Raw genomic sequence first — 27,388 nt, 5'->3', positions numbered from 1 at the left:
ATCTCGGCCGGGGTTGTGGGGTGCAGATACGGAGGAAGTGAGAGAGTGAGAAGCACAGACGCCGACAGAGGGACAGGGGAGAGAGAGAGAGCGAGAGAGAGAGAGAGAGAGAGAGAGAGAGAGAGAGAGAGAGAGAGAGAGTGTGTGTGTGTGTAACCCGACACTCGACAGTTGGTGGTTCTTCGGCGCAGCCATATTGCTAGACTAGCATTATTAGAGGACAGACGGCCTGCGAGATATTAATACTGGAAACGGTTGGCTAGTAATTAATATCAGACGGAGTGCTTGGTGGAGAGGTCTCGGACGGGGTCGCAAGCTGGTCGAGAACCGAGGGACCGGATGGCGCCTCGTCTTCTGCACTCTGGCCTGGGAGTGACAGAGGTTCTCATTGGCCATTTTGGTGCGTGATTCATCATATCGGGCGGAATTATCGACCCTTTTTCGACTGGCCTCCTCGTAAAGCCCGAGAGGTTGCAAGCGGGGTACACGCGCCTTGTCCTTGCTCGCTGGCAGCAAGACGATGGCTGGCTCTGACCGCCAGTTCCATTTACGCAGAGTACGGAGTATGTTCGGAGTGCATAGTATACATATGTACGGAGTATGTGGTATGACGCTGATGATGATGATGATGATGGACGGGATACTCCGAATGCACTTGCAGGCTGTATTCCGTCCCGGTCTACCCACTAGTAACCCCAAGGGCCTGGAGTTACCGAGAGCTAGCCCTAGTGCTCCGGTTTCTAGAAGAAAAGCCTTCGACGGTGAAGGAAGGGAAAAAAAAAAAAAAAAAAAAAAAAAAGGAGGGCGGAGGAACGAACGACTAGCTGGCTGGCTGGCTGGCTGGTGAGTTACATGTTACCTTGCCGTGCGAGCCGTGGAGAAGAAAGTATGTAGAAGAGAGGCCCAACCGGCAGCCACGGCGTCGAGACAGGAGGACAGAAACCGTCTACAGCGGGCGGGCTAACGTTGTTTCGGGCAGTTGCTCGTGGGATCACTTGGCTTGCTCCGAAGGAGTGGTCGCGCCGCTGGGTGCTGCTGTTCTGCATGGAAGTCTGAAGATGCGCCAGCTGCCCTCCGTCTCTCCGATCGAGCTCTGTGCAGTCGGGTAGTGAAGATGGTCAGAGAGTTAGTTGAAGTCGGATACAGCCAGGATGTTCGCCACGGCCTTGGATAAGCGTCCTCTCTCCGTGCTGTCTGTGCTGTCGTTCGGGGGCTTTTTATTATTTTGTTTTATTTTATTTTGTAACTGATCAGAAAATCGTCGATGATTCTAGCTGCTCTCCCTTTTGCTTGGTCAGCGGTAGCGAATAGAACACATAGACTCTGGATTTTTTGTGTGTTCTGATCGACCAGCTGCAGCTCCGTTGATCTGACGAGAGAGAGAGTGAGAGCTGTCGGGTTGACGGCGAATCTGAGTTAGCTAACTAGTCAACGGCACTACATAGTCAATGGTGAATGGATCTGCTCGGCTTCGTATGCCATTCGCTCCCCCTCCCCAGTCCACCGTCACACCACGACAATAGCTTTCTCATATCACCATCACCATCACCATCACCACCACCAGCATCATGATTGTTTTTATCATCAGCAGGATAGACTCGATGGAGTAATATGAAACGCGACAAATCCTAGCCAGTACGGAGTAGAGCTGATCATTACACTGTACGGAGTACTCCGTAGTCGGGGAAAAAAGAAAAAAAGAAAAAGAAAAAGGTAAAAAGGTAAACAGTACGGAGTAAAGAAAAAGAAAAAGGTAAACAGGTAAAAGAAAAAGAAATGCAGAAAGTAAAAAATGGCCGAAGCAGAAAAAGTGACGAGTTTGACGCCATTATTTGTCAGAACGCGAGGTGAATGGCAGAACAAGTTTGGTCTCTACAGCTGAGTTAGGTTTCGGCTAGTCGGCGTTCAGATTGACATCGAAGCCAGCTGTTGTCGCCGTTGTCGTCGTCGTTGGAGTCGTTGGAGTCGTTGGAGACGGTGACGTGACGGGGGCGGCGACGGGTGATGGATCGTGAAAAGCTGCGCTTTGCGCACCCTTGCAGCAGATGAAGCAATTGACAGGCAGATTTTCCAGCAGCGATCGCTTCAGCTGGAGGATTCGGATTGTGGATGGGAACGACGACGAGCTGCTGCTGCTGCTGGTGGTTATTTTTTTCCCGGCGCAGTCAGGCCAGGCCAGGGTGCCATTCCTGATCAATGCGAGAGTTCGTTGATCTTAGTTCGGTGGATCTCTTCGTAACGGGATTGTCTGAACTCTCTTTTCCGCTCTCTCTCTCTCTCTCTCTCTCTCTCTCGCTTCTCTCTCGCTCCCTCTCTCTCCTCTCGTCTCGCCAGCCTCTCTCTCACCCTCTCCTTTCCACCACCACCACCTCACTCCTCTGCCTGCTCGCTGGCTGATCTCCCTCTCGTCCGCTGCTGTTCTCTCGCCTCCCGCTCTCCCCCTTCCCTCCCTCCATCCCATCCCCGACTGCAAGGTTTATCCCCGCGAGCGCTCCCTTGTTTCCCTCCAACCTAATCCGGCGCGCACCGAAACCGCTGGCTCGCGTAAGACCCCTTCAGTTTTCTCTTGGTGTTGCCATCCATCCATCCATACATATACATACATACTCCGTACATACATCCACTGCTCGCCAGCAAGCTTTCCGCGTCCTGAAGGATCCCCAGCTGCGGGTGGCCGCATTCCTGGGTCCCACGCACGGAAATCTTAACCCTTTTTTTTTTTCTTTTTTGCCACTCGTCCCAAGGCCTGGTTCTGGTTGCTTTTTTGTTTTTTTTTGTTGCCATCCCCCGGAAAACTCTCCTGCGGTGCCTGAGCTTGTGTATACCGGGTACCTGACTGCTCCTTTTTTTTTTCTCCCACCCCCAAATATTAAGGGAAAAAAAAAAAAAAAAAAAAAAAAAAAAAAGAAAAGAAAAGAGAAGAGAAGAGAAGAAAAAAAAAGAAAAATCACCAGTGAGTTCAATTCGCCGCAGACCGCCCTGCCGCGTTTGCTTTCGCCCGTTTGTCCCTCCAATCCGGCCGCCACTGCGTGCTCACTCCTTCGACCCTCTCTGGCCTGAGCGGTCGCTCGTCCCATTCCGCCATGATATCGTTGTCGAGGCCCGTCTGCTCCAGGTTCTCGTAGCTGGAACCCCGTCTCCTCTAAACCCACACACCCCCCCTTTTTTTCCCTGACCCGAGGAAATATAATTTTTCAAGCCCCGTAACATACATTCTTGTCTTGCTGATGGCCCAACGTGTTTCATCCAATGAAGACGATGGAATCAGCTGCCACGGATGAGAAGCCCAAACAGATAGCTTCGTTCTCTGCTCCACCACTACCACCACCACCACAACCGCCCCCTCCCTCCCAACAACAAAACCAACATCCACAACAGCCTCCGCCGCTGCAACAACCGCAGCAGCAACAGCAACAGCCTCCGGGACCCTCTCGCCCATTGCCTCCGCCGGAGCACTCCCACACCCTCCCGCCTCCCCGCTCCCAGTTTGAGCCTTGGAGCCGTCCGTATCCTCCTTTCGAAGGCGCAAATGCTGATCAGCGCGGCCATCCCGTATTCAACGGTCCACCCCGAGAAGGGTCGCATCACCCGCAGGATATGTATTCCCGGCCCCCCAGTATATCTGGGCCCCCAAGAACCCACTCCGATCCCTCATTTCGCCCTATAAACGGCAATTCCCACGAGCCTTCTTCCTCCAGTCTCCCGCCCACTCCCACCACCGAGTATCGCCCTTCCTTCCCCTATGGCCCTCCCAGCGACGGTCATGGGAACGGCGAGCCACCTCGCGGCCTACAGATGATGCCTCCTCCCCCGCCGACTCCGGACGGTATTCCAATACATCGACCCTACGGGTCTGGCGCGCACATGCCTCCCGGTGCCGCTGCGTACGATGCAGGCTATTACTTCGCGCAGGCCAATGTTCCTTATAGCCAGCGGCAGCGGAGAACTACCAGAGCACAACAGGTTCAGTAATACCCTTAACTTGAAAATTTAGAATCAAAAACCCTAAAAAAAAAGAAAAAAAAAAAAACCATTCGTCCTACGGCCGTTTTCTAATTCGATCTTAGGCTTGCGATCAATGTCGAGCGCGAAAAGCCAAGTGTGACGAAGGTCGGCCTTCCTGTGGGCATTGTAAAGATAGTAATGTTCAGTGTGTCTATAAAGATGTTCCTCCCCATAAGTAAGTGCCGTACCTACCGAGACATTGTCGCACGCGGGAAGACGAACCTGACCAAGTTTTGCTTTTTTTTTGCTCTTCCCGTTCACGATGAAGGCACGAGAGATCGACTCAGATATTACTCGAGAGGCTTCAACAGATCGACGATCGATTCGACAAATTTGAGAACATTGAGAAGATCGACGAGGTCGTAAAGCTGCTCAAGGCACATACCGACAAGCTCGACGCTCTCCTAGGAAGGGCGAACCGAACAAAGCCTTCAAGTTCACTCTCTGATCCGGAGCTGAAACAGCCGGTTCAAAATGCCGCTACTCCTCAGCAGGGAAAGGGTGCCGAGATGGAACCCGTGAAGCTATCCGAAAAGCTGGCTAGCGACGCTGTCAAGCAGGAGCAAGGGGACATCCAAGTTGAGGCTGACGACGACGAACTCTCCATCCCGATCGAGCACACAACCGCAGCGCACAAACTGCTTCTGTGGCCATCAATACAGAAGCTTATACCCGACAGGATCGATGACGACTATGTTATGCGACTGGAGGAGTCGCGCGGTCCCATTCGGCCCTATGGTCGCGGCGAGGGAGGCGGCAGCATTCGCACCAGTGTATATCCCCTCAGCCCCATCGTCAGCTCGTCGAGTCCACGCGATGAAGATATGTTTCAGTTTTGCGGCTCGGGGTGGGGAACAGGCTTTGAGATATTCCAAGGGAACAGTGTGTCCAAGATTCCCAAGGAGCGCCAGATCGGAGGACTCAACAGTGCCGGCGCACTCGATCTCGATGTGGATGTGGTGTACGCATATCACAAGAGTTATATGGAAAACATGCACATCCTCCATCCGTTCCTCAGGTCCACCGATCTCGCAATCATGGTCAAAGATTTTGTCAATGCATACAGTCCTCCCAAAAGGGGCCATTTTGCTGCTCCTCCCTTCGGCCACATCGTAGCCAACGATTCGATGAACACTTTGAACAGATCTCAAAAACGGAAACGATCCGTCGATGTCGCATCCGGCTATACCGAACTCGAATCCCCAGGCTCTGACCACAGTATGGGCGCCAGTTGTCCTCCGATTCAACGATCTATGGACAATGCGATTGTCCTTCTCGTCTTGGCCCTCGGTGCCATTTGCTCGTGGAAAATGGAGCTGCCAGGTCCCATCCCGGACCCGCCAAGTAAATTACCATACGTGACCTCCGCCGTGTCGCCTGTCACCATGGATTCGGCCATGCCTTCAACAAACGCATTCCGTTCTCCCACGAGTCGCTCTCCGAATAATATCCAGGGCTGGAAACGATCCGGGAGCTATTCCGGCAGCGATCATTCCGACCCTAACCTCAAGAACATGGATGTTATTCCTGGAATGGCATATTATGCTCTTGCGTCTGATATTTTGGGTAACCTCCAGGGTGGAAATGACCTTGCACACGCGCAGGGGTGTCTTCTTGCTGCGCTGTACACAGGGCAGCTCGCTCACCCTTTTGCCAGTCATGGGTGGATTAGTCAAGCAGCTCGAGCTTGTCAAGTTTTGGTTCGAGCGTGAGTAATAGCTTTTCTTCTGTAACCCTTCCGGAGCTTCGAATAAGATTTACTGACTCATTGCGTCAAGGCGGAGCTTTGAGGTGATGCCCGATGGCCCACGCAAGGACTTGATCACTTTTGCGTTCTGGACGTGTCTGCAACTTGAAAGGTAAACACCCTCCCAGTCTTGCTTCAGCTAAAGGTCTCTACCCTTTTACTCACCCGAAACTCCAGTGATATCCTCGCTGAGCTTGACCTCCCTGCCAGTGGCATCAGCCGATTGGAAGGCCGCATGGAGTTTCCCAAGGCAGTCTTCGCCCACTCGATCCCGAATGAGATCGAGGCACCAGATACGCTGATGATGATGTATTACTCGGCCCAGATTCATTTAAGAAAGGTCTTGAATCGCGTGCATACGAATTTGTATAAAACCGAGAGTAAGTTTGTTTTATATATATATTTTCTGAATTTGATATTCTTATTTTGCGGGCAATTGGAGCTCCAATCGAAAACAAACTAACATACACGTCCATCTAGAAACAGCCAACGGCGAAAAGAGGACGCGATGGACAACTACGATTCAAGAAGCCTTGAGCGACATGCTGGAATATTGGCGGAGTGGTTTGCCAAAAGCCATGCAATGGGACGACTCAGACCCACCAGCGAGGGACATTAATATAGCTCGGATGCGCGGTAAATACTATGGAGCCAGATACATCATTCATCGACCACTGTTGCATCATGCTCTGCACCCCATGATAGCGAAGACCCACAGCACCGGCCCAGCGGAATCGCCTGCGCCCTCAGTCGTGTCGAGCGCAAATTCGCAAATCTCGCCCGCCCTGGCGCATGTGCAACAAGTTGAAAATATCGATCGCTGGTCCGGGGAGATGCCCCCACCACCCCGGATAACCTCCAGCCAGGATCCTCCGCAACCTCCGTTCGAGAAGGATTTGGATCCTAAACTACATGCTGCTTGCGTAGCGTGCATTGAGGCTGCGATGCATAGCACCGTCGCTTTTGATAATGTTGAAGGACGACCTATCGTGACGAATATTTTTGGAACTGCTCACGCGTAAGTCGTACGTTTCATACCATCAAATTTTGGCGACATAACTAACTGTTCTTTTTTCTCCCTTAAAAGGCAATTCGGAAATATTCTCGTCCTTGCCGCAACGTATACATCTCGACTTTCAAATTTTGTCGATCGAAAGAGACTCGGCGAACTCATCGATCGGACAATCAAATTTCTTCTTCATAGCAGACACATATCTCCCAGTCTCCGAAAAGACGCAGAGATCCTCACTCAGATCCGCCAGAAGCTCTTCGAACAACACGGCGTCAACAACACCAGCTTTTCATCTAGTGACGGGTGAACTATGGAACTCATCTTCATTTATCCTTTCTATACTTACCAGCGACTCCCCCTTGGAGAATTTCTATTTCCCCTTTTCCCTTTTTGTTTTTTTCCCCTTGCTATTTTTATTTTGTTCGAAGCGTGGCATGCTTTGTATATACTGGCTTCCTCCTCTATCGTCCTGCATATGATACTCACTTTGGTCATGCTAGCACCCCTCCAGATGGTAATTTTGCATGGGCGGCAATTTGTGAAATTTTCAGAAACCTTTTCTCCATTGAGCCTTGTTTGATTTTCTCTTATGCAGAGGCTTTCCATGGCGGCTTTCTTGTTAATTTAATCTCCTTTTTGCTTGTTGGTTGTTAGCTTGTGTGGGAGGAAGGGGAGGTTTACTACTCTGGCCCTCTATAGAGCATTTACTGTTTCTCCTCTAACACTGTATTACATTATCTATCAAGATGTTCAAGATCATCCTGGAGCTCCCTCAACTCAGATCTATATCTTTTAATGAATGTAATAGCACAGGGCAAGCTAATATAGATATCTCACAAAATATACTTCTCTCCATGTCTCTGATCATCAGGCATGACATAAAATGTCTTCTTTTTACTCTTCAAATAGGATCTCATCACATCTCTTGAGAACTGAAGAGCCCAGCATATCCTGGTAAGATTAATTACTCTGGAAGGGTTCTTGTTAGCATCATGATTAACCCACATTTTGAGCTGAATTACTCCAAGTCCTCAGTCCCCAGCTGTGTGTATGTTACAAGTGGCAGAAGACTTCCCATGTGTTTTTCTCGTGGACAGCCCACACGTGGATGATGGGAGACAAGTCTCTCCTCCAGCTCCTGCTACGGTAGACAATACACCGCCTCGATTGAATCGGATGAGGATACGGGGAGTGACACTGATGAAGACATGTGGAAAGCTTCCTTCGGACAAAGTATTGCTGGAGGAGTAGGTAGAGCCGAGGCAACATGATGATGACCTGGAACGGCAAGGCTATTGCATACAATTAATCCTCTTTATACTATTCTTAGCACTTATTAGTCCGTCCACGGCGGTGGTTAATTGTTATTGCTGCGCCTGCAAACTCCGCTCGAAATCCGGCATCACCCACTTGACTATCCACTCTGACTTGAGTACCTCTTCAACAGTTGGCCTGTCTTCCGGCAGGTAGGCCAGCATGCGTCGCATCAAATGTAAAAGAGCAATGGTTTCTTCCTTGCCAAACTCTCCCATCCCACGCTTCCGACGAGACACCTGTACAAAATCCTCAAACGCCTGGTCAAGAGGCGGCCACACTTCCCTACCTTCTATCGGGCGCACATTCTCATCAAAGAATTCACCCCTCTTCTCCCAGCGGTCCCACCAGCTCAAAGGCATGGGTCCTAGCTCATCGATATGCTGGGCTGTCATCTCATCCTCAGTCACCCAGTCAGTACTGAAAATAGCTTTGATACCGATAATCTCCCATATGGCAGTCGCCAGACTCCATATGTCTGAGGAGAATGTCAATGGGGCATCTGGTTCAAAGCGAACCTCTGGTGGCTGAAAAGCTAGAGGGATATTGCTAGCTTTTCCAGGGCGAATATCTGTGCCTGGGGCAAATGCCTCGCCAAAGTCACTCAGGAGGACGCGGACATCGGCAAGGGTAAACTCCTGCGCTTTTTTACCAAGGTATAGCGGCAAGACCGCTTTGGGTGGAATGTTTGGTGGAAGTGGTTTGCCATCTTTACGTCTAACATCCACTGTTGCAGATTTGCCGTATTTTTCGTACAGCTGGTCAATTGAAAGCGCATCAAAACTTGATGGTAGCTTGACAAAAATGTTCTGCAACTGGATATCTAGATATAGACCCAAGTGATTAGCTGAGTAGGTACAAAGAAAAGGGCAAAATGTCCTGACCAACCTCCGTGAACATAGCCTCTTGAATGGATATATGCGAGAGCCAGAGCCAGCCCACCCGATAGTGCTCGCGCGACGTCAAGAGGAAAAAGACGGCTGAAAGAAACTTCGTGGAGATTGCACCGGGCGGGAGTGGTTGTGTAGCAGACATGCGTCCCATTAGGGCCATGTACCTCAAATTGATCTAGGAGACAAGGTATTGAACCGTGTCCTAGATGTTGCTGTCTAGACGCAGAAGATGGTAGCGGCGCAGAAAGTGCCCTGAGACCTCTTGTTTCACGCAAAAGCGCGCCCTTTCCCCAGTGTGCGATGCCGACTTTCAACGCAACATAGTGGTCGTAACGAGAGTCTCGAGCAAGCCAAACAGTCGAATACCCGCCGAACCCAAGTTTGTCAACAATGTGGTATCTGTCGTCGAGGACATCGCCAATCATAACAGGATGATAGCCCCCGGGAACATAATGCTCGAGTGTCTCTACACCATCAATCCACTTGTATTTGATCAAATTCGCTTGATCATGTGACATTGCTCTGAACTTGGTGTAACCAATGCCGACTTGAAGTCTCCGGGAATATAATGGAGCAAAGGGATGAAGTAATGATAATGATAGTGTAGAATAGCGAGCCATTGAGCACTTGCAGGCCCTGCAATGGAAAGACTTGAAGCACAATGTTTTGTCATTCAAAGAGGTGAGAAAGCTCCCAACGCCATTTAAGCGCCCTGTTAACTACATCAATACATCAAGAATCTCCGGGGCCCTATCCAGCTTGTTTCTTGCTGAGGAGGTTTCATGCCCAGTTTTTGGCACCCTTAACAGCATCCTCAGGACTCCCCATGTGTCACAAAAGGTAGCCTTGAATCTCCACAGTGGTTGTGAACTTGCCCCCAGGAACTTGACTCATAAATTCCATGGCAAGGTCTGGGATTCTGTTGTTGCTGATCTTGGATGATATCTGATTGAAGGGATCATACAGACAGCTGAAGAGGTCTCTGATGATATTCTTATCTGCATAGCTGAACAGAACCTCCATGTCTATCCAGCCAGGGCAGATAAGTGTCTTGTCAAGTTTCTCACAATAGTTGGTGGTCATGATCAGGATGTAACCTTCTGGTGTTGCAGGGCCATCAAGGGCATTAAGCATAGAAGAGAGAGTCAACCCACCTGAGGTCTTATCTTTCATTTCCACATTTGCTGCTGAATCACTATGTTCACAAGAGATATCAGAGCAATTGACATTCTCAAGCAGTACAATACAATGTTTTGGGATGGCACAGAACAGGACAACAAGTTATTCTTCACCAAGATCTGAGGAATTTAGACTGAGCACATAGATATCTAGTTGTAGTTCACTGGCAATGACAAAAGCCAAACTTGTTTTCCCTGTGCCAGAAGGACTGTGGAAGAGATAACCTTATTGATAGAGAATAGCATGAGTTTCATACCAGGAGCATCCCTTTAGATATATCTTGATATCAGCAAGAACATGATCTACTAGTCCCTTATCCAACATTAGAGTTGATAAAGATCAAGGTTGTCTTGATGCACCTTTGGCCCACTGAAGCCTGCTGGAAAATGTCTGCCCACAATAAACAGCAATACAGTGAATGTGGCATTCAATATAACACTGGTTTGCATCATGTACAAACTTCTTGAGATGTTCTATTTTCCAGGCAGTCAAAATAATTGTCCTCAGATCCAGAAACCATAGAGTGTCTTGTGAACCACTTTGTTTGAATTCCAAGTGTATCCAGTGTCTGTTGTGCCAAAAAGTCCAAGTGTCAGATGGGGTATAGCAAGACTTCAAGAATCTGGTGATGCTGATTTCTTGCTTCCAGTATGTGTTAAAGTCCTCTTTCTCATCTTCTGAATTAATGTCACTGTTATTTTTGTCATTCTCTTTGTACAATGCCAGACCATTTCATGTCCTTGTTGATGCGACAACATGGGATACCCCTGTAGAATTTTTCACTGCATAGTCCAGAATGGCATTGTACAGTTTGTTGTTGTACCTGACTTCCATGGTTACAAAGTACAAGTTTTGGATATGACACCAACAGGTGATGGACATATGTACAGTGAACAACAAGGTAAGAAGGATATATAGCCAGGGCTTCTTCTGGAAAACAGGAAAGATCATCTGCAAAAGAATAGAGTAGCAGGGAGGAAGTGTGTTGAGTACAGCCATTTGCAGTGTTTGTGGCAATGTGAGGGACAAAGTGTTCAATGGGCGGGTCATTGCAATTTTGTTTTGAGACTTGAGACGCGGCTAGTTTATGGTTAGAATTAGATAGCAATGAGAGACTGTACTAACAATAAGGACTCACATTTATACTATAATGGGGATGCGGTGTGGTGAGAAGGGCATCAACTCTGGCGGAGACAAGAGCTCAGGCAGGACAAGGAACCAATTTGGGGTGATATGCTGTGGACGAAGTTCATGGGGGAAGCTCAGTATTAATATCCAGGAGATGGACAATTGTTCTTTGCTGTTGGAATTCCCCCAAAGCCCCCAAGAGATAAAACATGGACATAGGCGCCCCGTCGGTTTTTTTTCTTAATTTGGTTTGATATATGGACATATATATATATACACACACACATATACACTACCTTCCTTTTTCTTTTTTTTCTTTTTTTTAATCTGTCTGATTACTTCTTTTTGGAAGTATTTTGACTCCCTTTGGATGTTCAAAGGATTAGCGAGAAGACTTTGGCGTTTTTAAACAGGCCATGGTTAGTTCGACTACATGTTCAAGTCCTGAATTGCATGCCTGAGAGGCTGTTATTGAAGGTAACACATGGAACTAGCCCTGTGCATCCCCGTGTGGCTTGGTTAAACAGCTCTGTGTGAAGAGAATTTATGGGGCGAGGACGGAGTATTTGTTCAATTAATCATGGGAAAGTTGCCCAGAGGTACACAGTGTATTCACTGGATGATCGATCTCTGCTGCAGTGGTATTTAGATTTTCAACAGAAGTGCCAAACCATTTTAACAGATCATGAAAGCAGCCCGTTTTGTAGTGTTTCGCCCGAAAAAAAAAAAGGCATAAGCTCCCTATTATTTCTAGTCCAACCCCTCACCAATTTAGTCCACACGTAAAATCTTCGCGTAGTTTGAAATTTTAATTTCAATGTATTAGAAATCAATAAATTCCTCTCAAAGTGGATTTAAATCGTGAAGTTAATATTTCTCTTGCTATTGAAGCTCTTGAATCTAGTCAAATTAAATCAGAACGAGCCGCCGCGGCCATGTATGGCATTCCTCGAAGTACGATCCGCAGTCGAAGAGCAGGACACACAAATCATCAAAAAGGGCATCAACGTTCCTGAACAAGAGAAAATTTCTAGTTGAATGGATAATGGAGCAGGACCTTCAAGGGTTTCTCTCTCACCCCCCAAGTCCATGGACTGTCAAGCCGAATCCTTCGAATGAATAATGATAACAATCCACTGGGTAAAGATTGGGTTAAGAAATTCCTAAAAAAGAAATCTCCGGATATCTTCGGTTGTTGGGAGGCGAATAGAGTCCAAAGAACCCGAGAATACTGAGTGCTCAGCCTGAGTTAATTCAACAAGTCTCTGACTTTTTTAGCAAGTGATTTGAATCTGCGATGATTTCTACGTGTGGACCAAATTGCACCACAAATAGGGTGCCGAACTTTATCGCAATATTATTAACTATTTAGACCCTTCTTTGTAACCGCTATGCATGCATGTATGGATGTACAGCACATGTATGAGGTACCTACCTACAACAATCAATATAACATGCTTCTCCCAGAGCATATCAGATATTAATAGTTAATGCATATAAACATTCAGTTTTGGAAAACTGCGAGCTATTTAGATGAAAGCCACTCCGTTGCTTGACGACAAACTCGTGGGGCCACGGTTTCTGGAGCCCGCTCGATCTCTATCATCATGGTCTTCGAGAATTTCCTCTTCTACACTGTCCATGTCAGAAGAGATGGACGGCGGAGCGGAGGGGATGGAACGAGGATCAGGCGGCAGTGGAGGAATTGAAATGTTCGGGTTTGTAGTATAAACATTTTGTGGAGGGTCAAAGAGAGATGTTCCATCGGATCGGGTAGTTTCGACGGGTATCGGTGGTAGATCTCGGCCTTGGACGAGTGGTCGCTGGTAGGAGGCGGGCGGGTGAGCGACGTTATCAGTTCCAGCCGTTAAGGAGCGTTCATTGTCCGGATTATGGGGGACGCGTAGTTCAGATATTCCGGCGGGGTTATCTTGGTCTGTAACTGAGAAAGGATCGGATGCGGAGGTACGCACGACATTATACAGATGATCGTCTCCTTTAACATATGATGGAATACGGTCGAATGAACGGTGATATTCTGAAGATGACGACGACGACGTAGACGAGGAGCGGCGCGATCGGCTAGGATAGGACATATTACTTTCACCAAACGGCTTCTCATTCATTGATTCAAGGATGGATGATGTTGGCGATGGGGTACGACTCCGATCATGAGGGATCTCGGTGTCCATGGCCCCATCTCTGACAAGTCCAAGTACTTCTTCTTCGGTTGCGTTTTTTGTAACTCGTCGCTGCTGTGGAGGCTGACGGTGCGCCCTGAAATTCGAAAACCCAAGAAATCTGTTGTCTCGGCTAGGAGACAGTTCGCTGGAGATATCAGCACGAGGGGAAGACCCTTCGCGGTGGAAAAGTCTCTGGAAAGAGAATTGGCGATGTGCTGGCGGGGTGGGCGGTGATCTGCTCCTTTGTCTCTGAGGGCTATCATCGATGGTCTTCACGTCATCCGCAAACCTGACAGATCCTACAGTGCCGCTTCGCATTCGCTTTTGACTCTCGTATTGGAATGGTTCTAAAAGAGTAGTGGCAGGGTAATTTTTGACTTCGGTGTATCTATGCTGACCATCGACGTTCTTCCGTGAACGGTCGTGAATCGATTCTAATTCGATAGAGCACATTCGAGTTTCGGTGCTTTGCGAATTCTCGCTCGACTTCCTCGAAGAGCGACCGCTTGATGTGCGGCTCCGAAAACTGTCCAGAAACGACCTCCCAGTTCTTGATTTGGGCTCTGAATCTTCGTCGTCTTCTGGAAATCGCGACATCCCCAGAGGTGGACGAGGTGTTTTTGTCCGCCGCGGTGTGGCAGTTGGTCCAACGCTGAGAACGGTTCTTCTTCTTCTGAGGCCATCCCATTCAATTATTTCATTTTCTCCAGGTGACCATGACTCATCGAGCTTCCGTTCGCTTTGATATCGCAGTGCTTCATCCCTTTCCATCTTCTGTCTAGGTGTCGATATGCGGCGGATAATTGCAGCAGTACCTCGAATAGCATCTGCTTTCGGCTCTGACTCGGGTTGCTCCTGCTCAGCAACTTCTCGAACTTGATCCAAGTCGCCCTTGAATATGGCGGCATCTGGCACATCTTTGGCAGATTTTGACAGCTGCAGCAACACGACTCCCGTACATATTTGGAGAAAGCCCATGACAACAGTGGTTATACTTATCGGAGAGCCTTTGAAACCTTGGAATAGAACGGCGGATGTAATAATTGTGGCGCTGGTAAAAATAACATAGTAAGTCGGAGTAACCAGTGCGGCATTAAAAACATTCAAAGCTTTCTAGTTCGAACGGTCAGTCATTAACTAACGGCCACTGACAAATAGTAGCAGTATTGCCGAGACAGAGCCTTACATTTAAATAGATGATCTCGGTCAATAGGGTTATTATCACAAAACCCAACAGAACGTAAAGGAACCACTCCTTAAATTGCGGCTGTCCAGATATCTGGGCAATAATCGCTGCGCCCAAACCCTGAGTAGCAACAACACTCAATGCACCAATTAGACTGCAAATAGACAGATACACGAACATGCTTCTTTTCCCGTAGCGGGGACCAGCCCAAATCGCCACGACAGTACAGCCAACGATGATGACTCCGGCATAGGTAAGAAATACGGGCCGAATAACGTAGCGTTTCATATCCTGGATGTTTGAAACCGACGACTGCTGTGGTGCATTCATTGCAATCACCACCGATCCGATGATACAGTTGAAACAGCCGACTTTTCCCACAAAGCTTAACCGCTCCTTGAGAAAGATAGCTGATAGAATCGTCGTCACCACCACAGACAATGCACCCAATGGTGTCACCAAAATGGCATCCACGAATGCATACGCCACAAAATTGCATATTTCTCCCAGTATCATCAGCGTCATGCCAGCCCACCAGTAAAAATTCTTGAGATATCCATAACCCTCCCCGGCCTCCTCATTGTATTTGACATTTGCCCTGAGTAAGCCGACCTTTTTCAGGACGAATGAGACGCCGATAAATAGGCCCGATGCCACGGCCAAGGAGATGCCAACGGCTTTGAAAACGGGTGGTCGACTCCCGACATCGCCTGCTAAACCTCCGGCCCGCGCAGCCAGGGATATAGCATGCAACAGCTGCTCAGGCATCGTTGGGCTGGAATTTGGCGCCGGCGGCCTGATCGTAGGCCTTGGCGGCCGTTAGGGCGCCGATATACGTTAGAGGGTTCGCCGTGTTCAAACGTTGGATAAGAGGGAGAAGGATAGATATATCTCGTCTCAGACGGTGGCTTGTTGGGAGAAATTTTGCGGAGCGAGCAGATCGACAACCTAATCTCATCTCATAGCGGTAACATAAGAATCATATAACTCGTTTCTACAGACATCGTGGTCCGGCAGCTGGCTGAAGCAGAAAAACGCTGCGTCCAGCGCTGTCAACATCAGAGAGTTTCTTAAGTAATCCATCTTATCTTATCTAGGTGGCTGGTAGTGGGTCCGGTTGCTATTTTTGGGGTGGCTAGGTAGCTCTAGACCACCAGCCACAAGCGCTTGGTCGGTGAAAACAGAAAAACAAAAGAAAATGACCAACACGATATGAAAAGGAGGGAGATGATAATATCAAACTCAAGGATAGTGATTCGTACTCATCTCACTGCTAGTTATCAAATCTGACTTTCTCAGGGCTTCAAGGTCACAAGGGCAAAGAAGCTGCTGTCATGTCGGTCGTTTCAAACACCTGGGAAATACTGGATGATTTTGTGCCTTGCGATGGGCCTTGGGAGACACCTAACTCATTGGGGCGCAAGGCATATCTTACTTTGCTCTACAGATTCCAGCTGCTTAGCAGGTTCCGTTCATGATGTTGCCAGTTCTCCATGCTAATTTGTTGCTGAGGTTCAACGCAAATAAAGGGAAGGGGGTGTGCAACGACTGCGCTGACAATCCTTGATCTCCTGGCCCCTGGATTGGTCATGTATGCTGTAAAATCGCCCTAGAGAATTGGATATATATCAAACTGCACTGCAGCATCCTTCACAAAGGTGTGACAAGAGTGTGGAAGTTCTCAGCTGCACTCTGCTATCATGCTCGGCGTCGCATAATGAGTTCCCATGGTGATGTCGTCCTTTCACCCCAGCCTGCTTATGTCGTCAACTTCTTTCATTCTCTTTTTTCTCTCCTGCTGTTTTCACTTTTCTAAGTTCTTTCATTCTGCTATGAGCTTGCATGGCAGAGGTTTCCTCATTGCTGCTTGCACATTTGTGATTTTCGTCTCATATACTGCCCTTGTTCAACTCCTGCACTTCAGCTGTTGACATTCTCTATTTCCTCCTGAGGTCCCGATCTTTAGGGCCTTTTTCACTTCATCCAGGTGAGTGAAGATGGATGATGAAACTGAACAAAAGCAAGCTCTTGCCAGGGACATCAACCATTTGGTGACTTTAGCAAGCACTACCAATGTGGAACCACTGAGTGAACGCCATCGGGTTTTTGCCAACTGTCCTGCCGACAAATTTGCAGAAAAGTTCACAGTCCAGGATGCCGTGGCAACAATTTTACTGGATGGTCGTCCTGGAGAACTTTATGCAGTTGGTATCCAGCTTGACCAAGATCCCGATGCTTCAAAGCGCGCGGTTGTCATATACATATCGACAAACCAGAAAGTCACAGCTTCTAAAACCATCTTTCTCGAGGATATTTGGAACCTCCTGCAAAAACGGGCTAAAGATTATGAGCTCTTCGACATTGAAAAGGAGAAATTTGAGCGTGAGCACCCCGAGGAAGAGCCGGATGCTCAAAAGGCCAGGCCACCCACTATGCCACAAGACACTTATCATAGTCTGATGCGACTTGTTTACCGTCAGTGTTTCAAGCGGTGGCTTAAGTGGATCCATCAGTCCTACGACGACATGTCGCGGTTTAAGGCTATCATGGTGGACACAGTCGGAGACGAGCTCGAGGACTTCAATCCAAAATTCCACTGGTGGCTTGAGCCTTTGACTTATCTTATCGAGCAATACGAGTGGGTGTGCGATTCTGCGAACTTGTTGACCAAGGAAGGCCGTGACCCCGCAAGCATTGTGTTACACCCAGACTTTCCAGCCAAGATGGATCGCTTGGAATCTGCATATCGCGTGTTTGAACAAGGGGACGACGCCTTGAAAATAATTGAAGACTGGGGCGCGATGATCCCTGAACAAGGTATGTGGTGCTTCCAACCAATGCGCAGGAAAGAGCCCAACAACTAACACTCCTCTCAATTCACAGAGGAGCCTATTCTCTCGCATCTCCGACACTTCGTCGAGCTCCATATTGCGATCAATACTCTGGAGCGCGTTGCTCAGTCTGGAAAGGCACCTCAGATTTTCAGCAACAAGTCTCTTGAAGTTGTGTACGTTGACGACTTCAACCCGCAGCCCATCCCAACCGCGCTGCCGATCGACACCAATGGCTGGGAGGCCGTCCTCACTCAGGGCCTTGCATACCGCAACTTCGCGATCAAACCGGAATACGAAGCCGGTGTTCAAGCTCACTTCACTGCTCTGGGCGAAATATCATCCAAGCGAAACAACCCTTGTAGGGTCACCCTGCACCCACCCATTCAGCTGCTTCAGTTTTTCACGACGCATCGCATCCATCCACCACCGTTTACATGTATCGGTTCCTCCCAGCCCATTTGCGCTGCATGCTCCGCCGTCTTCGCAGCCTGGAACACCCTCTACGAATATCCAAGCTTCATTTCGCGCCGGTCAAGCGGACAGTTTCCGTTTCCGTGGAACGTTCCGACTGAATGGGTCGGTGCAAGGGTTACTAGCGATGTTGAAATTCTAGACGCGATCTACAGAAAAATCGCGGAGAGATTTGGCAGTGCGCTGTTTGAGGCTGGCATGGCTCTTTGGGGGGAAGCAGGAACGTCGGCTTCGGGAGAAGTTCTAAATGACCGAGACGCGGGACAGGAGGGACACCGAGAAGTCGATGGACAAGAGGCACAGGAGATGAAGAATAGTCCGAATGAACAGGGTTGCCACCAAGTTCAAGAGTTCCTGGAATGCCAGCAATATAAAGGGGGAAACAAGGGCAAGGCAGTCGAGAATCGCGCTTGTGACCAGCGGCAGGACTGCCAAGAAGAGCAAATCAATGCCCAGGAAGGACAAGAGGGACAGACTGGGGAGAAAGCGGAGAGGAACCCAAAGAATTAATATGGATTCATCGAAGGAACAACTTCTGAATATGCGCCGCAACGTCTGTTTGCGAGGTCTAAAACTCAAGGGCGCATATGCGAGGACTTTAGATATGGCGATTTCGAGACCTAGCAAGTACATGATCCGTTCGCCGGGATAACAAAAAAGCCCTTAAAAAAAAAGGAGCAAAACACTGACGAAAAGAGAAAAAAGGGGAGAATGCTTAACATAGATCTGTACAATTTGAGCTTCATTAGGGAGTTCTGAAATTTGAACAGACGGGATTAGCATTATGCAACATAACTCCATAATATCCCAGAGCGCACAGCATGCTCATCTTTTCGAAAGCATTATGGCCTCCCCCGTAAAAAAGAATGAAAAAAAAAAAAAAAAACAAAAAGAATGAAAAAGGGAATAAAGCCAAAACATCCCATGCTATTGATGCCGTAAAACAAAAATTCATAATATTCCACCTGAAATCAGAAGGAAAGGAGCCATTGAAAGGTGCTAATTCGGTATTTACAGCATAAACACTTTGTGCCTTCATGACATTAAACAACCCTGAGTACTGCGTAGGTAGAAAACCAAAAAGAAGTGAAACTATAAAACCGTAGAAAGTCATTAACCTCGTGAATTAGACGTTGGCTTGCGAAACTTATTCACCGGCGGAGGCGGCCCATCGTCCGGGTACGGTGGCTTCCATTTATTCGAGTTAGGAGCCGTCGTACCGATTGGTCTGCTTGCGCCTTGTGTTGGTGAAGGCATAGAGATAATCACGTTCTCCGATATATCGTTATTAGGTGCGGTATTATTGACGGTATTTACTGGCCTTGCTGCTTGTGGCATTGGCGTCTTCGGCGGGCGTGGTGGAGCAGCGTCGGAAATAAAAGTATCGCTGCTTACACGTGGAGAGCTTGTGTGAGATTGATCCATGCTATGTCTACTGCCTGGTGGTGAGACGCTAATGTGGGAGAGGCGCGAGGGATTTTTGGCCTGGCTCGGAGGTGCTGTGAACTGTGAAATGGGAGCTGGATCCGCTGGCAGTTCTATCGCCGGGAGTTCGTAGACCGGCTGTGTATGAGAAGGGTGAGAAGGCCGACGCAACGTTGTGGGTGACTGATTCGGGGAAATTTGCGGAGGATGGGATGGAATTGGAGGAATCGGTCGCTGGGGCGGTGGTGGAGGAGGAGGTAAAGGACGCATCATCAAGGTAGTTTCGCGGGCTTCTGCTGCGGCGATTGCAGCTGCATGGGCCTCAATGCGACGGTGTGTTCGATGTATTCTGGCTAATTTGACCGCTGCATCATGGGTCATTCTCTGAACGTCGTTCTTCGCCAGGTATATTCGGGTATTGGTGCTGATTTCTGCCAGGCGATTCCACTCATTCATTCCGTATTCTCCAACACCGATCTCGACATTTAGACGGCAGTAGTTTTCTTTCGGTACATTTCTTTTCGCGAGATGCTCTTTTAGCATGTATTGGTGAATCGTCTCACATCCTTCAATTTTGGAAATCAGGTTTCGCCGCGCTTCTGCAAACTCTACGAAGACATCTTCCCACCACTCATGCGTCCTATTACTTGTCCCGGAAGGCCGTTTGCCCGTACCAACGCTCACAAAAATGCCGACGTCTCGTCCCGGCCATTCATTGACAGTTGCTTCGTCGAGTATTTGCGGGGATGGGTTGAATTTTCCGCCTCCTTCATCAAGGAAGACCTGCTGTCCTATCTGAATAGGTTTGAAGTGATGAAGCATTGCGCCCGTCGCACGCCCTGCTTGCCATATCGTACAGTTGAAGTCGGGAGGAGGCTCCTTTCTCGAATCGTACGAACGTAGAAGTGTCGCGGGTCCATTTCTGGGTGTTCCTTTGAAATACGCTGTTATAGCTCTGTCAAAAAAAAGGGAATCAGTAAAATAAAACAAACTGACATAATCGACGCTCAAGATCCACAAAAAAGTCTCGCCCATCAATCTCTTTATGACTATTGGGATGGAAAGCTCAAGCCTGGATACTGATAATGGAACGGGGCCACTCACGTTTTCGTCCGATTTTCTCTATTGTCATATAATAAAGCGTCAGGATTTCCCCATCTTGATGACTCATTCATGGTGGAATAAGGCGATCGACTCGTCATGGTCGGCGACAAGAGCGGAGGCGAAGGCGACAGCTGCCCACTACTGGTACTCAGAGTGCGAGATAGATGTGCGCTGGATCGGCTCAGGCGTTTTGGTGGGAGGGCGGATGCGACGCTGGTGGACGACGGGCACGACAAAGCGGTATCCATGTAATTGCTTCCTGAAAGTGACGGCGAGCTTCCATCATTTCCTTCTGATTCAGAGACTGTGTATTCCCGAACGCACTGACGGATTGCTTGTTCCAGTCTTGATGCCTTGAACAATGTTGATCGATACGGAATGCCGGCAATTGTCTTGTCCGTCTCAAAGACATATTTCGTCAGGCGAGGATAGATATTCTTGCATGTTTCTATGTCAAGCCGCAGACGGCCCAGCATCAAAGCGATGAGCCCGCCGGTTCCGGCTCCAGCGATGAGATCGAAGTGGTCGCATGGTTTAGGTATTTGGTCACGTCGCGGTGCGGTTCCCTCCGACTCTACGTATGCTCGGTACATCAACTCTTGGAGGATGATTAGCATCGAATATCCACGCACCCCGCCGCCATCTAAAATTGAAGCGCACAGTACACATTAGTTTAGGTTTCCGGCATCGGCAAGCGCAGGAGTCTGGATGTTGCGCCACCTCTGCGGAGCGAATTAACAAGAACAACTCACCGAGGCACAGTATCCGCAGCGGCGGGCCCTTCGTGGTGTCTTTTCGACGTACCGTCGTCGCCGTGGCATTCTCCATGGTGGAAGAGCGAAATGGATGTCAATGTGTGGAAATGAAGCGCTGACCGTCTTTTCAGCCTTACGCGGCTCCTTAGATAAGCTTCCCCACAGTCCGATGGCCGACCTGAGCACAAAAATCTATGACTCTTGTGTCTCTCCGCTCGAACAGGGGTGATAAAGGCTTTGCAGGAAACAGAGAGTTGAAATTCAAGGAAATGGGCCGGAGGGCGGTGGATAAGAATGACAACGAGATTCTAGAAGGAGGGCGAAGTCTGATTTATTTTATTTTGGTAATGGAACGATCTCGTTGGTTGAACGAAAGACGATGGTGGGAGGGAGCCTGCGAAAGGCGAATCACAACACGAAGAAATGGCCGGCATGCGAGCCCAGGAACAAGGTCGGTCGTGACAGGGCGCTTCCGAGCGACGAGGCCGTTACAGCCCAAAACCCTGCCTACATCCCAACGCCATCAAACCACCGGTCAACGACGCGAAGCTTTGATGATATTTGTACATGGAGAATGCTCAAGAACAGCAGGGAGCACATACACCGATGATTCATGCAAAAAGCCGGCTAACGGTTAAAGGCGTCCACGGTTTTGGCTGCGCTATGGTCAACCTTGGAAATCTAAACGCAAAATGCCTGGTGTTTTTGGAAAGGGATGCATTGTTCCCTAGAGCTACCACAATCCGCATTCGAAACCTGCTGTCGACACGTATCTTCTTAGTGGAGAGGCAAACCCTTCTTTTTTTTCTCCCCTAAAGGCCGAGCAGAACGATTACCGGCTGCTGCAACTCAAGAGCATGCAGCATCAACCATCATGCCGCCTTTTCACTCGCACCACAATCATGCAAATCAAGCCCCGGTTTGTGTGGAAATGCAGTGGATGATGTCATCATGTGGCAGCCTTCATGTTCCAAGCCACACACACAGCCATGTGGCGCAGTCATCTGGCCACAACGAGATCACGTGGAGATAAACGTGTGCTGAGTCAGCATTCCCCTGGCAGCCAAGGTTTCCTAAAAGGGCAATTCAATCCCGGAGTCGTCCAGGTCGGGTATTGGGAGGCTGACAAAGCAGCCGATACCCCAGAGCCGCCCTGTCCCGGGGCTAGTCGGCCCTGTTGTACCGTGAGCGGACAGCCCTATATGAAGGCCCCTCTTCGCCCATCAGCCCAACGTCGCCTCGTCACAACCCTTGGGCCTCTAAGAACTTACAGCACCCAAACTATATAGCTCTTAAGTACGCCGCAAGGATGAAGATAAGCCAGGTAAGTAGAATGTCATAGCTCCTTGATGTGCCGTCCACACCAATTCTATCTGAATTTACGATCCAATCTATCAATCCCATGTCTAGTAGTTAGGTAGCTGGATGGTCTTGCTTAGATTATGCTCTCCTCCTTCTATAGCTCTACGTCTATCCCATCAAGTCCCTCCGGCCAACTGCCCTCTCCGAATCTGAACTGACAAGTCATGGATTTCCTCACGATCGCCATTTTATGCTCCTTAAAGTGGAAGAGGACGGCCGCCTGGTCAACATGCACGTCCCTAATTTCCCCCGAATGGCGCTGTTTTTAACGGACATTGTCTTCCCCGACGATGCCCAAGGCCAGGATGGAAAGATCATCGTAACATATCGGCAACCCATGAGTCACAATGACAAGGATTGCATTAAGACGTTGGATATCCCCTTGAAGCCTCGTATTGACAACCTGAAAACCTTCGAAGTTGTTATGCACCAAAGTCCGACACATGCCTATGATATGGGAGAGCAATATAACTCTTGGTTCTCTGACTGCTTCGGCTTCGACGTTATCCTTGCCTACATCGGCGACAACAGGAGAACTGTTCTGGGGAATATGTCCCCAAATGCGGAACAAGAGAAAACCCAGAGTGGCTGGTTATCGCGTGTGGCCGAGAACGTCACTTCTCTTGGTGGTTGGGTCGGAAAAGATACAAATGATCCAGAGAGTATCACATTTGCGGATGTGGCACCATATCTCGTGGTCTCCGAGTCCTCTTTGGACAATGTGTCGGCCAGACTGCCGGAAAAAATGGACATAACCAAATTCCGGCCCAATATCGTTATTTCAGGTGCGCCTAAGGAGTTTGAAGAAGATTATTGGCGCGAACTCAAGGTGAAAGATGATATTACATTGGTTTTGACGAATAACTGTGCGAGATGTATTAGCATCAACATTGACTTTGACACTGGAGCCCCTGGGACTGGAGAGATGGGTGCCGTCTTGAAGAAGCTCATGAAGGATAGGAGGATCGATCAGGGGACAAAATACAGCCCTATATTTGGACGCTACGGATTTCTAGGCAGAGGCTGCGAAGGTTCCCATATCAAAATTGGTGATGAAGTCGAAGTCTCAAAAACAAATTCGGAGCACACGAAACTCGGTGAGTTGATTATAAAAGCTTCTCTTTTGCTACAGCCAGCTAATAAAAGCGCCAGAGTGGCCTGGGTTGACAAACTAATAATATCACTATAATTTAATAAATGATGTTTGGAGATACCTCAATTAAACGGGAAAAACGATACTCATCCTTTACATTCCAATCAGCACCGGATCCGTATCCACCCTTTTATCTGTGGCCTTAATGGCTTTTGTTGCTTGCAAAGCGCTGTCCCTTCCCAAAAATACCTACTCTGCTGCAAACGATCCACCAACTCAATCTCCTTCATAAGCTCCTTTACATACAAGTTGCTCTTGTAGACCTGGCTAACTATCTTCCCAATCGCCTTAAATGCATCCTGCAGCATTTCCACTAGCCAAGCCATACCTTCAGCGTCAACATTCCGGTCTCAATCGCTCTCCCCTTCCTTTTCCCGCCAGCACCTGAGGAGAGCCGGAGCAGAAGTCGAAACCAACACATTTTCAAACTTCTCTTTGATCCGCATGTATATCGCTCGCTGAAGCTGGATTCTGCGGCATCATCCAAACTACTTCGCAGCTCCAAGCGAGATGTTTGGCGTGGAATCAATCAGGGGAATCAAAAAAGTGTGTAGCCTACCAAAGCAATACTTCTCAAAATGCCTCTACACCCAAATTACCGGGTTATCAAGGGATCTCGGGGAGACTAGATTTCCAAAAATAAAATATCAAAAAAGGTCGTCCATTTTATACAGGTGACAAAGTAACAGCACATCTCGCATCTTGTTAAGAAGAGCATGACAAAAAAAGGCCAGGATACAGGCGGAAAAGGGTTAAGTCGTCATCATCCATCATCCGTACTTAAGAAATATACGTATCGCTCGGATCACACTCTAACTATTCCTCAGTCCACGGAAGGCTGAATGTTCCCACCCAGTCCTCAACCTCTTTTCTTAATTGTACAATCTCCGAAACCTCCTCTCCTTGTCCGAGGTATTCGAAGAATGCCTTCAAGCTCGTGGGGTTCTTCCGATTCTTGGCCTCCGCTTCAGCTCTGGCGGCTTTGTCAAGCTTCTGCGTGATGATGACAGCGCGGTCAACAATATCAGCAACGCGAGAGAAGTCCTCCGGTCCAAAGCCACGGGAAGTCATGGCCGGTGTGCCCATTCGGAGACCACCGGGCTTCATTGCAGACTTATCACCTGGCACGGTGTTCTTGTTACTTGCCACACCACAGAGCTCGAGAACTCTCTCCACGCGTGCACCATCGACGCCACGGTTCTTCAGGTCGACGAGAACAAGATGGTTATCGGTACCACCAGACACGATATTGTAGCCCAAGCCACCGCTATTTGTAGAGTTACCGAGGCGGGCTGCCAAGGCCTTTGCGTTTTCCAATACACTTTGCTGGTATGTTTTGAATTCTGGGCTGTGGGCTTGTTTCAAAGCAACGGCAAGGGCGGTAATTGTGTGGTTGTGGGGCCCACCTTGGTGGCCAGGGAACACGGCGGCATTGATGGGGTTTTCCAAATCATACATGATAGGATTTCCTTTAGCATCGTGTTTACGGACACCCTTCCGGTAGAAGATCATGGCGCCGCGTGGCCCTCGGAGCGATTTGTGTGTCGTAGTTGTGACGATATCTGACTGTGGGAATGGCGATGGAATGACGCCAGCAGCAACCAACCCAGAAATATGGGCCATGTCACTGAGCAGATATGCTCCAACGCTGTCAGCAATCTTTTTCATGCGGGGATAATCAATCAGCCTGCTGTATGCGGATGTTCCTGCAACAATGAGTTTTGGTCGGTACAATGTGGCCAAATCCTCCAGTTTGGCATAATCTATGAGACCAGTAGATTCATCTAGACGATAAGGAAGCGTCTCGAAGTACTTAGACACTGCGGAGATCTTTTTCGTGGGAGTTTGGTAGCCATGAGAAAGGTGACCTCCGTGAGGGAGGTCCAAGCCCATAAGGCGATCGTGGGGCTGGAGGACGGCGGAATATGCGTAGAAGTTGGCGGGAGATCCAGATAGGGCTGTGAAGCGTAAGATTTTTTGGATGCACGACAATGCTGGACGTTGTTGCGGGCGACTCACGTTGGACGTTCACTCCCCACTCTTCTGGGTTCAACCCAAATGCCTGCAGAGCGCGCTGCTGGCAGAGGCGCTCAGCTTGGTCAATGAATTCGTTCCCACCGTAGTACCGAGCACCGGGGTATCCCTCAGAATATTTATCTACGGCCAATTGGTTAGATTCCGTTAAGCAAGGCGTGCTGGAGCCAACAACTGACTTTGCATCACACTGCCAAGCGCATCGAGGACAGCCTGGGAGGTGAAGTTCTCTGAGGGGATCAGGTTGATAAAATGTTTCTGCCTGCTTTTTTCCTGCATGGGAGTTAGGATCGTGTAAAATCAAACAGGCATAATGGCAGGGGCACATACATTCTGGATAATCTTATAAACAGTTGGATCAGCTTGCTCGAGTTTCTCCGCTAGCATCTAGCCAGGGAGGTAGTTAGCGACATCTTCGAAGGTTGCGGCCAGTCGCATTCATACATTCTGATGGCCATCAGTGTGGACAGACGCAACGCTCTGCCATTGAGCAACTCGTCTTGCGGGATGACTCCATCTGAGCCCACAGGCCACTCTCGAATACCCGCCAGATAACCGGAGCAGCTTTGCAGCTTGGCGGCCGCAGCGATTGACCGACATTGGCACCAGAATTTTATCTCTTTTATTAGTTTTAGCAATTAGATACTCCAGAAAGGAGCTGAAAAGGACAAGACAGGTCGGCGTGGAGGAATAAAAGCACAATGGATTCGCAGCAAAGCGCTTCCCTGCGCTCTGTCGTCGCCCGCCATGACAGCATTCTGGCCTGCTTGTCGGCCGAAGTGGCTTTCCCGGGGAGCACCTTGCCCTTCCGGGTTTAGCGCCCCTCCACGTGATGCCGCCGGCGTGCAAACCTTCTCCCTTTCCCGCGGGTATCTTCGCTGGCCCTTTTCTCTTCTTTTTCTTCTCTTCTTTTCCTCACACAACTAAATCCAAGATGACGAGACGGCCTGTTCGGCAGTTACCAGCCCTCGCCTTATCCATCTCTCAAAAGCTGATCTGGCGGGCGATGCTGATATGTCCTGGGTCCACTTCACCATCCTTTGAAGGGACAATTTGAATTCATCTGATTGGAAAGAAAAAGGTTGTGTATCGTGTCTTGAGAGAAACGACACTTACCACTGGGTTATTATAACAAGTCGAGACCGTTTTGTTGCGAAGAGTTTTCTAGTGGCATGCCGCAGACATGTTGACGGGAGGGATTCGAATGTCGTTGTAACCCCCTCGCATCGAGCAAGCTGAGGGAGCAAAGTCCTTGTGCTAATCTAGTCCATGCTCACTCTCGTTACCAGTTAGCCCAGTTTGACATACGTTCGTCGTTCACTTGTTACTCAAGAGTGGGCTTGAAAATTCATAGACTTCAATGATTTGTCAAAGAGCAAAGAAAGAGTTCTGGGAGAAGAGCTTTTATGGAGCTTTTTGTATAAGATTTTTCTATCCCCTAAAAGTTGTGTTTTGCTGCATCTGCTTTATGTGCGTACATAAAAATACATAAAAGATGAGATCTTCAATCCCTTTAACCAATTAGTGATTATCCTGGGCTGGTGTTTAACTTCCTGCAACGCTCTCCCGTCTCGGAGTATGAAAAAGCGTTTGAAAGACTGCT

General features: G+C 48.7%; 10 protein-coding genes across 10 annotated transcripts; 3 read left to right on the top strand and 7 right to left on the bottom strand.

Moving 5' to 3' along the window:
- Nucleotides 1-213: 213 nt before the first annotated feature.
- CIMG_12819 (uncharacterized protein) lies at nt 214-1,046 on the bottom strand (the record flags this gene model as incomplete). The annotated part of the gene is made up of 2 exons (XM_004445806.1): nt 214-686; nt 860-1,046. The coding sequence occupies 2 exons, from the start codon at nt 1,044-1,046 to the stop codon at nt 214-216; spliced, it is 660 nt and encodes a 219-aa protein (XP_004445863.1).
- Nucleotides 1,047-1,394: 348 nt separating this feature from the next.
- CIMG_00916 (uncharacterized protein) lies at nt 1,395-2,680 on the bottom strand (the record flags this gene model as incomplete). The annotated part of the gene is made up of 3 exons (XM_001247144.2): nt 1,395-2,189; nt 2,347-2,511; nt 2,619-2,680. The coding sequence occupies 3 exons, from the start codon at nt 2,678-2,680 to the stop codon at nt 1,895-1,897; spliced, it is 522 nt and encodes a 173-aa protein (XP_001247145.2). The 3' UTR covers nt 1,395-1,894.
- Nucleotides 2,681-3,258: 578 nt separating this feature from the next.
- CIMG_00917 (C6 zinc finger domain-containing protein) lies at nt 3,259-7,113 on the top strand (the record flags this gene model as incomplete). Its single annotated transcript, XM_001247145.2, has 7 exons — nt 3,259-3,963; nt 4,068-4,180; nt 4,274-5,713; nt 5,784-5,864; nt 5,930-6,132; nt 6,233-6,770; nt 6,840-7,113. The coding sequence occupies 7 exons, from the start codon at nt 3,259-3,261 to the stop codon at nt 7,069-7,071; spliced, it is 3,312 nt and encodes a 1,103-aa protein (XP_001247146.1). The 3' UTR covers nt 7,072-7,113.
- Nucleotides 7,114-8,048: 935 nt separating this feature from the next.
- Nucleotides 8,049-9,591, bottom strand: CIMG_00918 (CMGC/SRPK protein kinase; the record flags this gene model as incomplete). The annotated part of the gene is made up of 2 exons (XM_001247146.2): nt 8,049-8,901; nt 8,967-9,591. 2 exons carry the CDS (start codon nt 9,589-9,591, stop codon nt 8,129-8,131), a joined length of 1,398 nt encoding a protein of 465 aa, XP_001247147.2. The 3' UTR covers nt 8,049-8,128.
- A 211-nt stretch (nt 9,592-9,802) lies between these two features.
- CIMG_00919 (mitochondrial chaperone BCS1) lies at nt 9,803-10,474 on the bottom strand (the record flags this gene model as incomplete). Its single annotated transcript, XM_001247147.2, has 3 exons — nt 9,803-10,125; nt 10,264-10,358; nt 10,407-10,474. 3 exons carry the CDS (start codon nt 10,472-10,474, stop codon nt 9,803-9,805), a joined length of 486 nt encoding a protein of 161 aa, XP_001247148.2.
- A 2,136-nt stretch (nt 10,475-12,610) lies between these two features.
- On the bottom strand, nt 12,611-15,649 carry CIMG_00920 (non imprinted in Prader-Willi/Angelman syndrome 2). The gene is made up of 2 exons (XM_001247148.2): nt 14,648-15,649; nt 12,611-14,574 (listed from the first exon to the last, which is right to left on the bottom strand). Exons 1-2 carry the CDS (start codon nt 15,413-15,415, stop codon nt 12,808-12,810), a joined length of 2,535 nt encoding a protein of 844 aa, XP_001247149.1. The 5' UTR covers nt 15,416-15,649; the 3' UTR covers nt 12,611-12,807.
- Nucleotides 15,650-16,644: 995 nt separating this feature from the next.
- On the top strand, nt 16,645-18,462 carry CIMG_00921 (uncharacterized protein; the record flags this gene model as incomplete). The annotated part of the gene is made up of 2 exons (XM_001247149.1): nt 16,645-17,464; nt 17,531-18,462. 2 exons carry the CDS (start codon nt 16,645-16,647, stop codon nt 18,460-18,462), a joined length of 1,752 nt encoding a protein of 583 aa, XP_001247150.1.
- A 209-nt stretch (nt 18,463-18,671) lies between these two features.
- On the bottom strand, nt 18,672-21,743 carry CIMG_00922 (patatin-like phospholipase). Its single transcript, XM_001247150.2, has 3 exons — nt 21,234-21,743; nt 20,482-21,124; nt 18,672-20,332 (listed from the first exon to the last, which is right to left on the bottom strand). Exons 1-3 carry the CDS (start codon nt 21,307-21,309, stop codon nt 19,066-19,068), a joined length of 1,986 nt encoding a protein of 661 aa, XP_001247151.1. The 5' UTR covers nt 21,310-21,743; the 3' UTR covers nt 18,672-19,065.
- A 736-nt stretch (nt 21,744-22,479) lies between these two features.
- On the top strand, nt 22,480-23,816 carry CIMG_00923 (MOSC domain-containing protein). The gene is made up of 2 exons (XM_001247151.2): nt 22,480-22,560; nt 22,699-23,816. Exons 1-2 carry the CDS (start codon nt 22,546-22,548, stop codon nt 23,785-23,787), a joined length of 1,104 nt encoding a protein of 367 aa, XP_001247152.1. The 5' UTR covers nt 22,480-22,545; the 3' UTR covers nt 23,788-23,816.
- Nucleotides 23,817-24,281: 465 nt separating this feature from the next.
- Nucleotides 24,282-27,193, bottom strand: CIMG_00924 (serine hydroxymethyltransferase). Its single transcript, XM_001247152.2, has 5 exons — nt 26,230-27,193; nt 26,116-26,172; nt 25,965-26,058; nt 25,771-25,908; nt 24,282-25,709 (listed from the first exon to the last, which is right to left on the bottom strand). Exons 1-5 carry the CDS (start codon nt 26,383-26,385, stop codon nt 24,568-24,570), a joined length of 1,587 nt encoding a protein of 528 aa, XP_001247153.1. The 5' UTR covers nt 26,386-27,193; the 3' UTR covers nt 24,282-24,567.
- Between the last annotated feature and the right edge of the window lie 195 nt (nt 27,194-27,388).

The sequence above is a fragment of the Coccidioides immitis genome (assembly GCF_000149335.2).
Source record: "Coccidioides immitis RS genomic scaffold supercont3.1, whole genome shotgun sequence".
Taxonomy (NCBI): Eukaryota; Fungi; Ascomycota; class Eurotiomycetes; order Onygenales; family Onygenaceae; genus Coccidioides; species Coccidioides immitis.
The sequence above is the reverse complement of the archived record's forward strand: the minus strand, read 5'-3'. Positions and strand labels throughout refer to the sequence as shown.

Excerpts from the sequence above, each read along its gene's own strand:
- CIMG_00922 (XM_001247150.2), bottom strand. The coding sequence starts at position 21,309 with ATGGAGAATGCCACGGCGACGACGGTACGTCGAAAAGACACCACGAAG. Across the intron at positions 21,125-21,233 it reads GCTGCGGATACTGTGCCTCG|ATGGCGGCGGGGTGCGTGGA; the intron begins GTGAGTTGTTCT and ends CTTCAATTTTAG. Across the intron at positions 20,333-20,481 it reads AGAGAAAATCGGACGAAAAC|AGCTATAACAGCGTATTTCA; the intron begins GTGAGTGGCCCC and ends TTTTTTTGACAG.
- CIMG_00920 (XM_001247148.2), bottom strand. The coding sequence starts at position 15,415 with ATGCCTGAGCAGCTGTTGCATGCTATATCCCTGGCTGCGCGGGCCGGA. Across the intron at positions 14,575-14,647 it reads CCGAGATCATCTATTTAAAT|AAAGCTTTGAATGTTTTTAA; the intron begins GTAAGGCTCTGT and ends CGTTCGAACTAG.
- CIMG_00924 (XM_001247152.2), bottom strand. The coding sequence starts at position 26,385 with ATGTCGGTCAATCGCTGCGGCCGCCAAGCTGCAAAGCTGCTCCGGTTA. Across the intron at positions 26,059-26,115 it reads TTTATAAGATTATCCAGAAT|GAAAAAAGCAGGCAGAAACA; the intron begins GTATGTGCCCCT and ends ACTCCCATGCAG. Across the intron at positions 25,710-25,770 it reads GTGGGGAGTGAACGTCCAAC|CCCTATCTGGATCTCCCGCC; the intron begins GTGAGTCGCCCG and ends TACGCTTCACAG.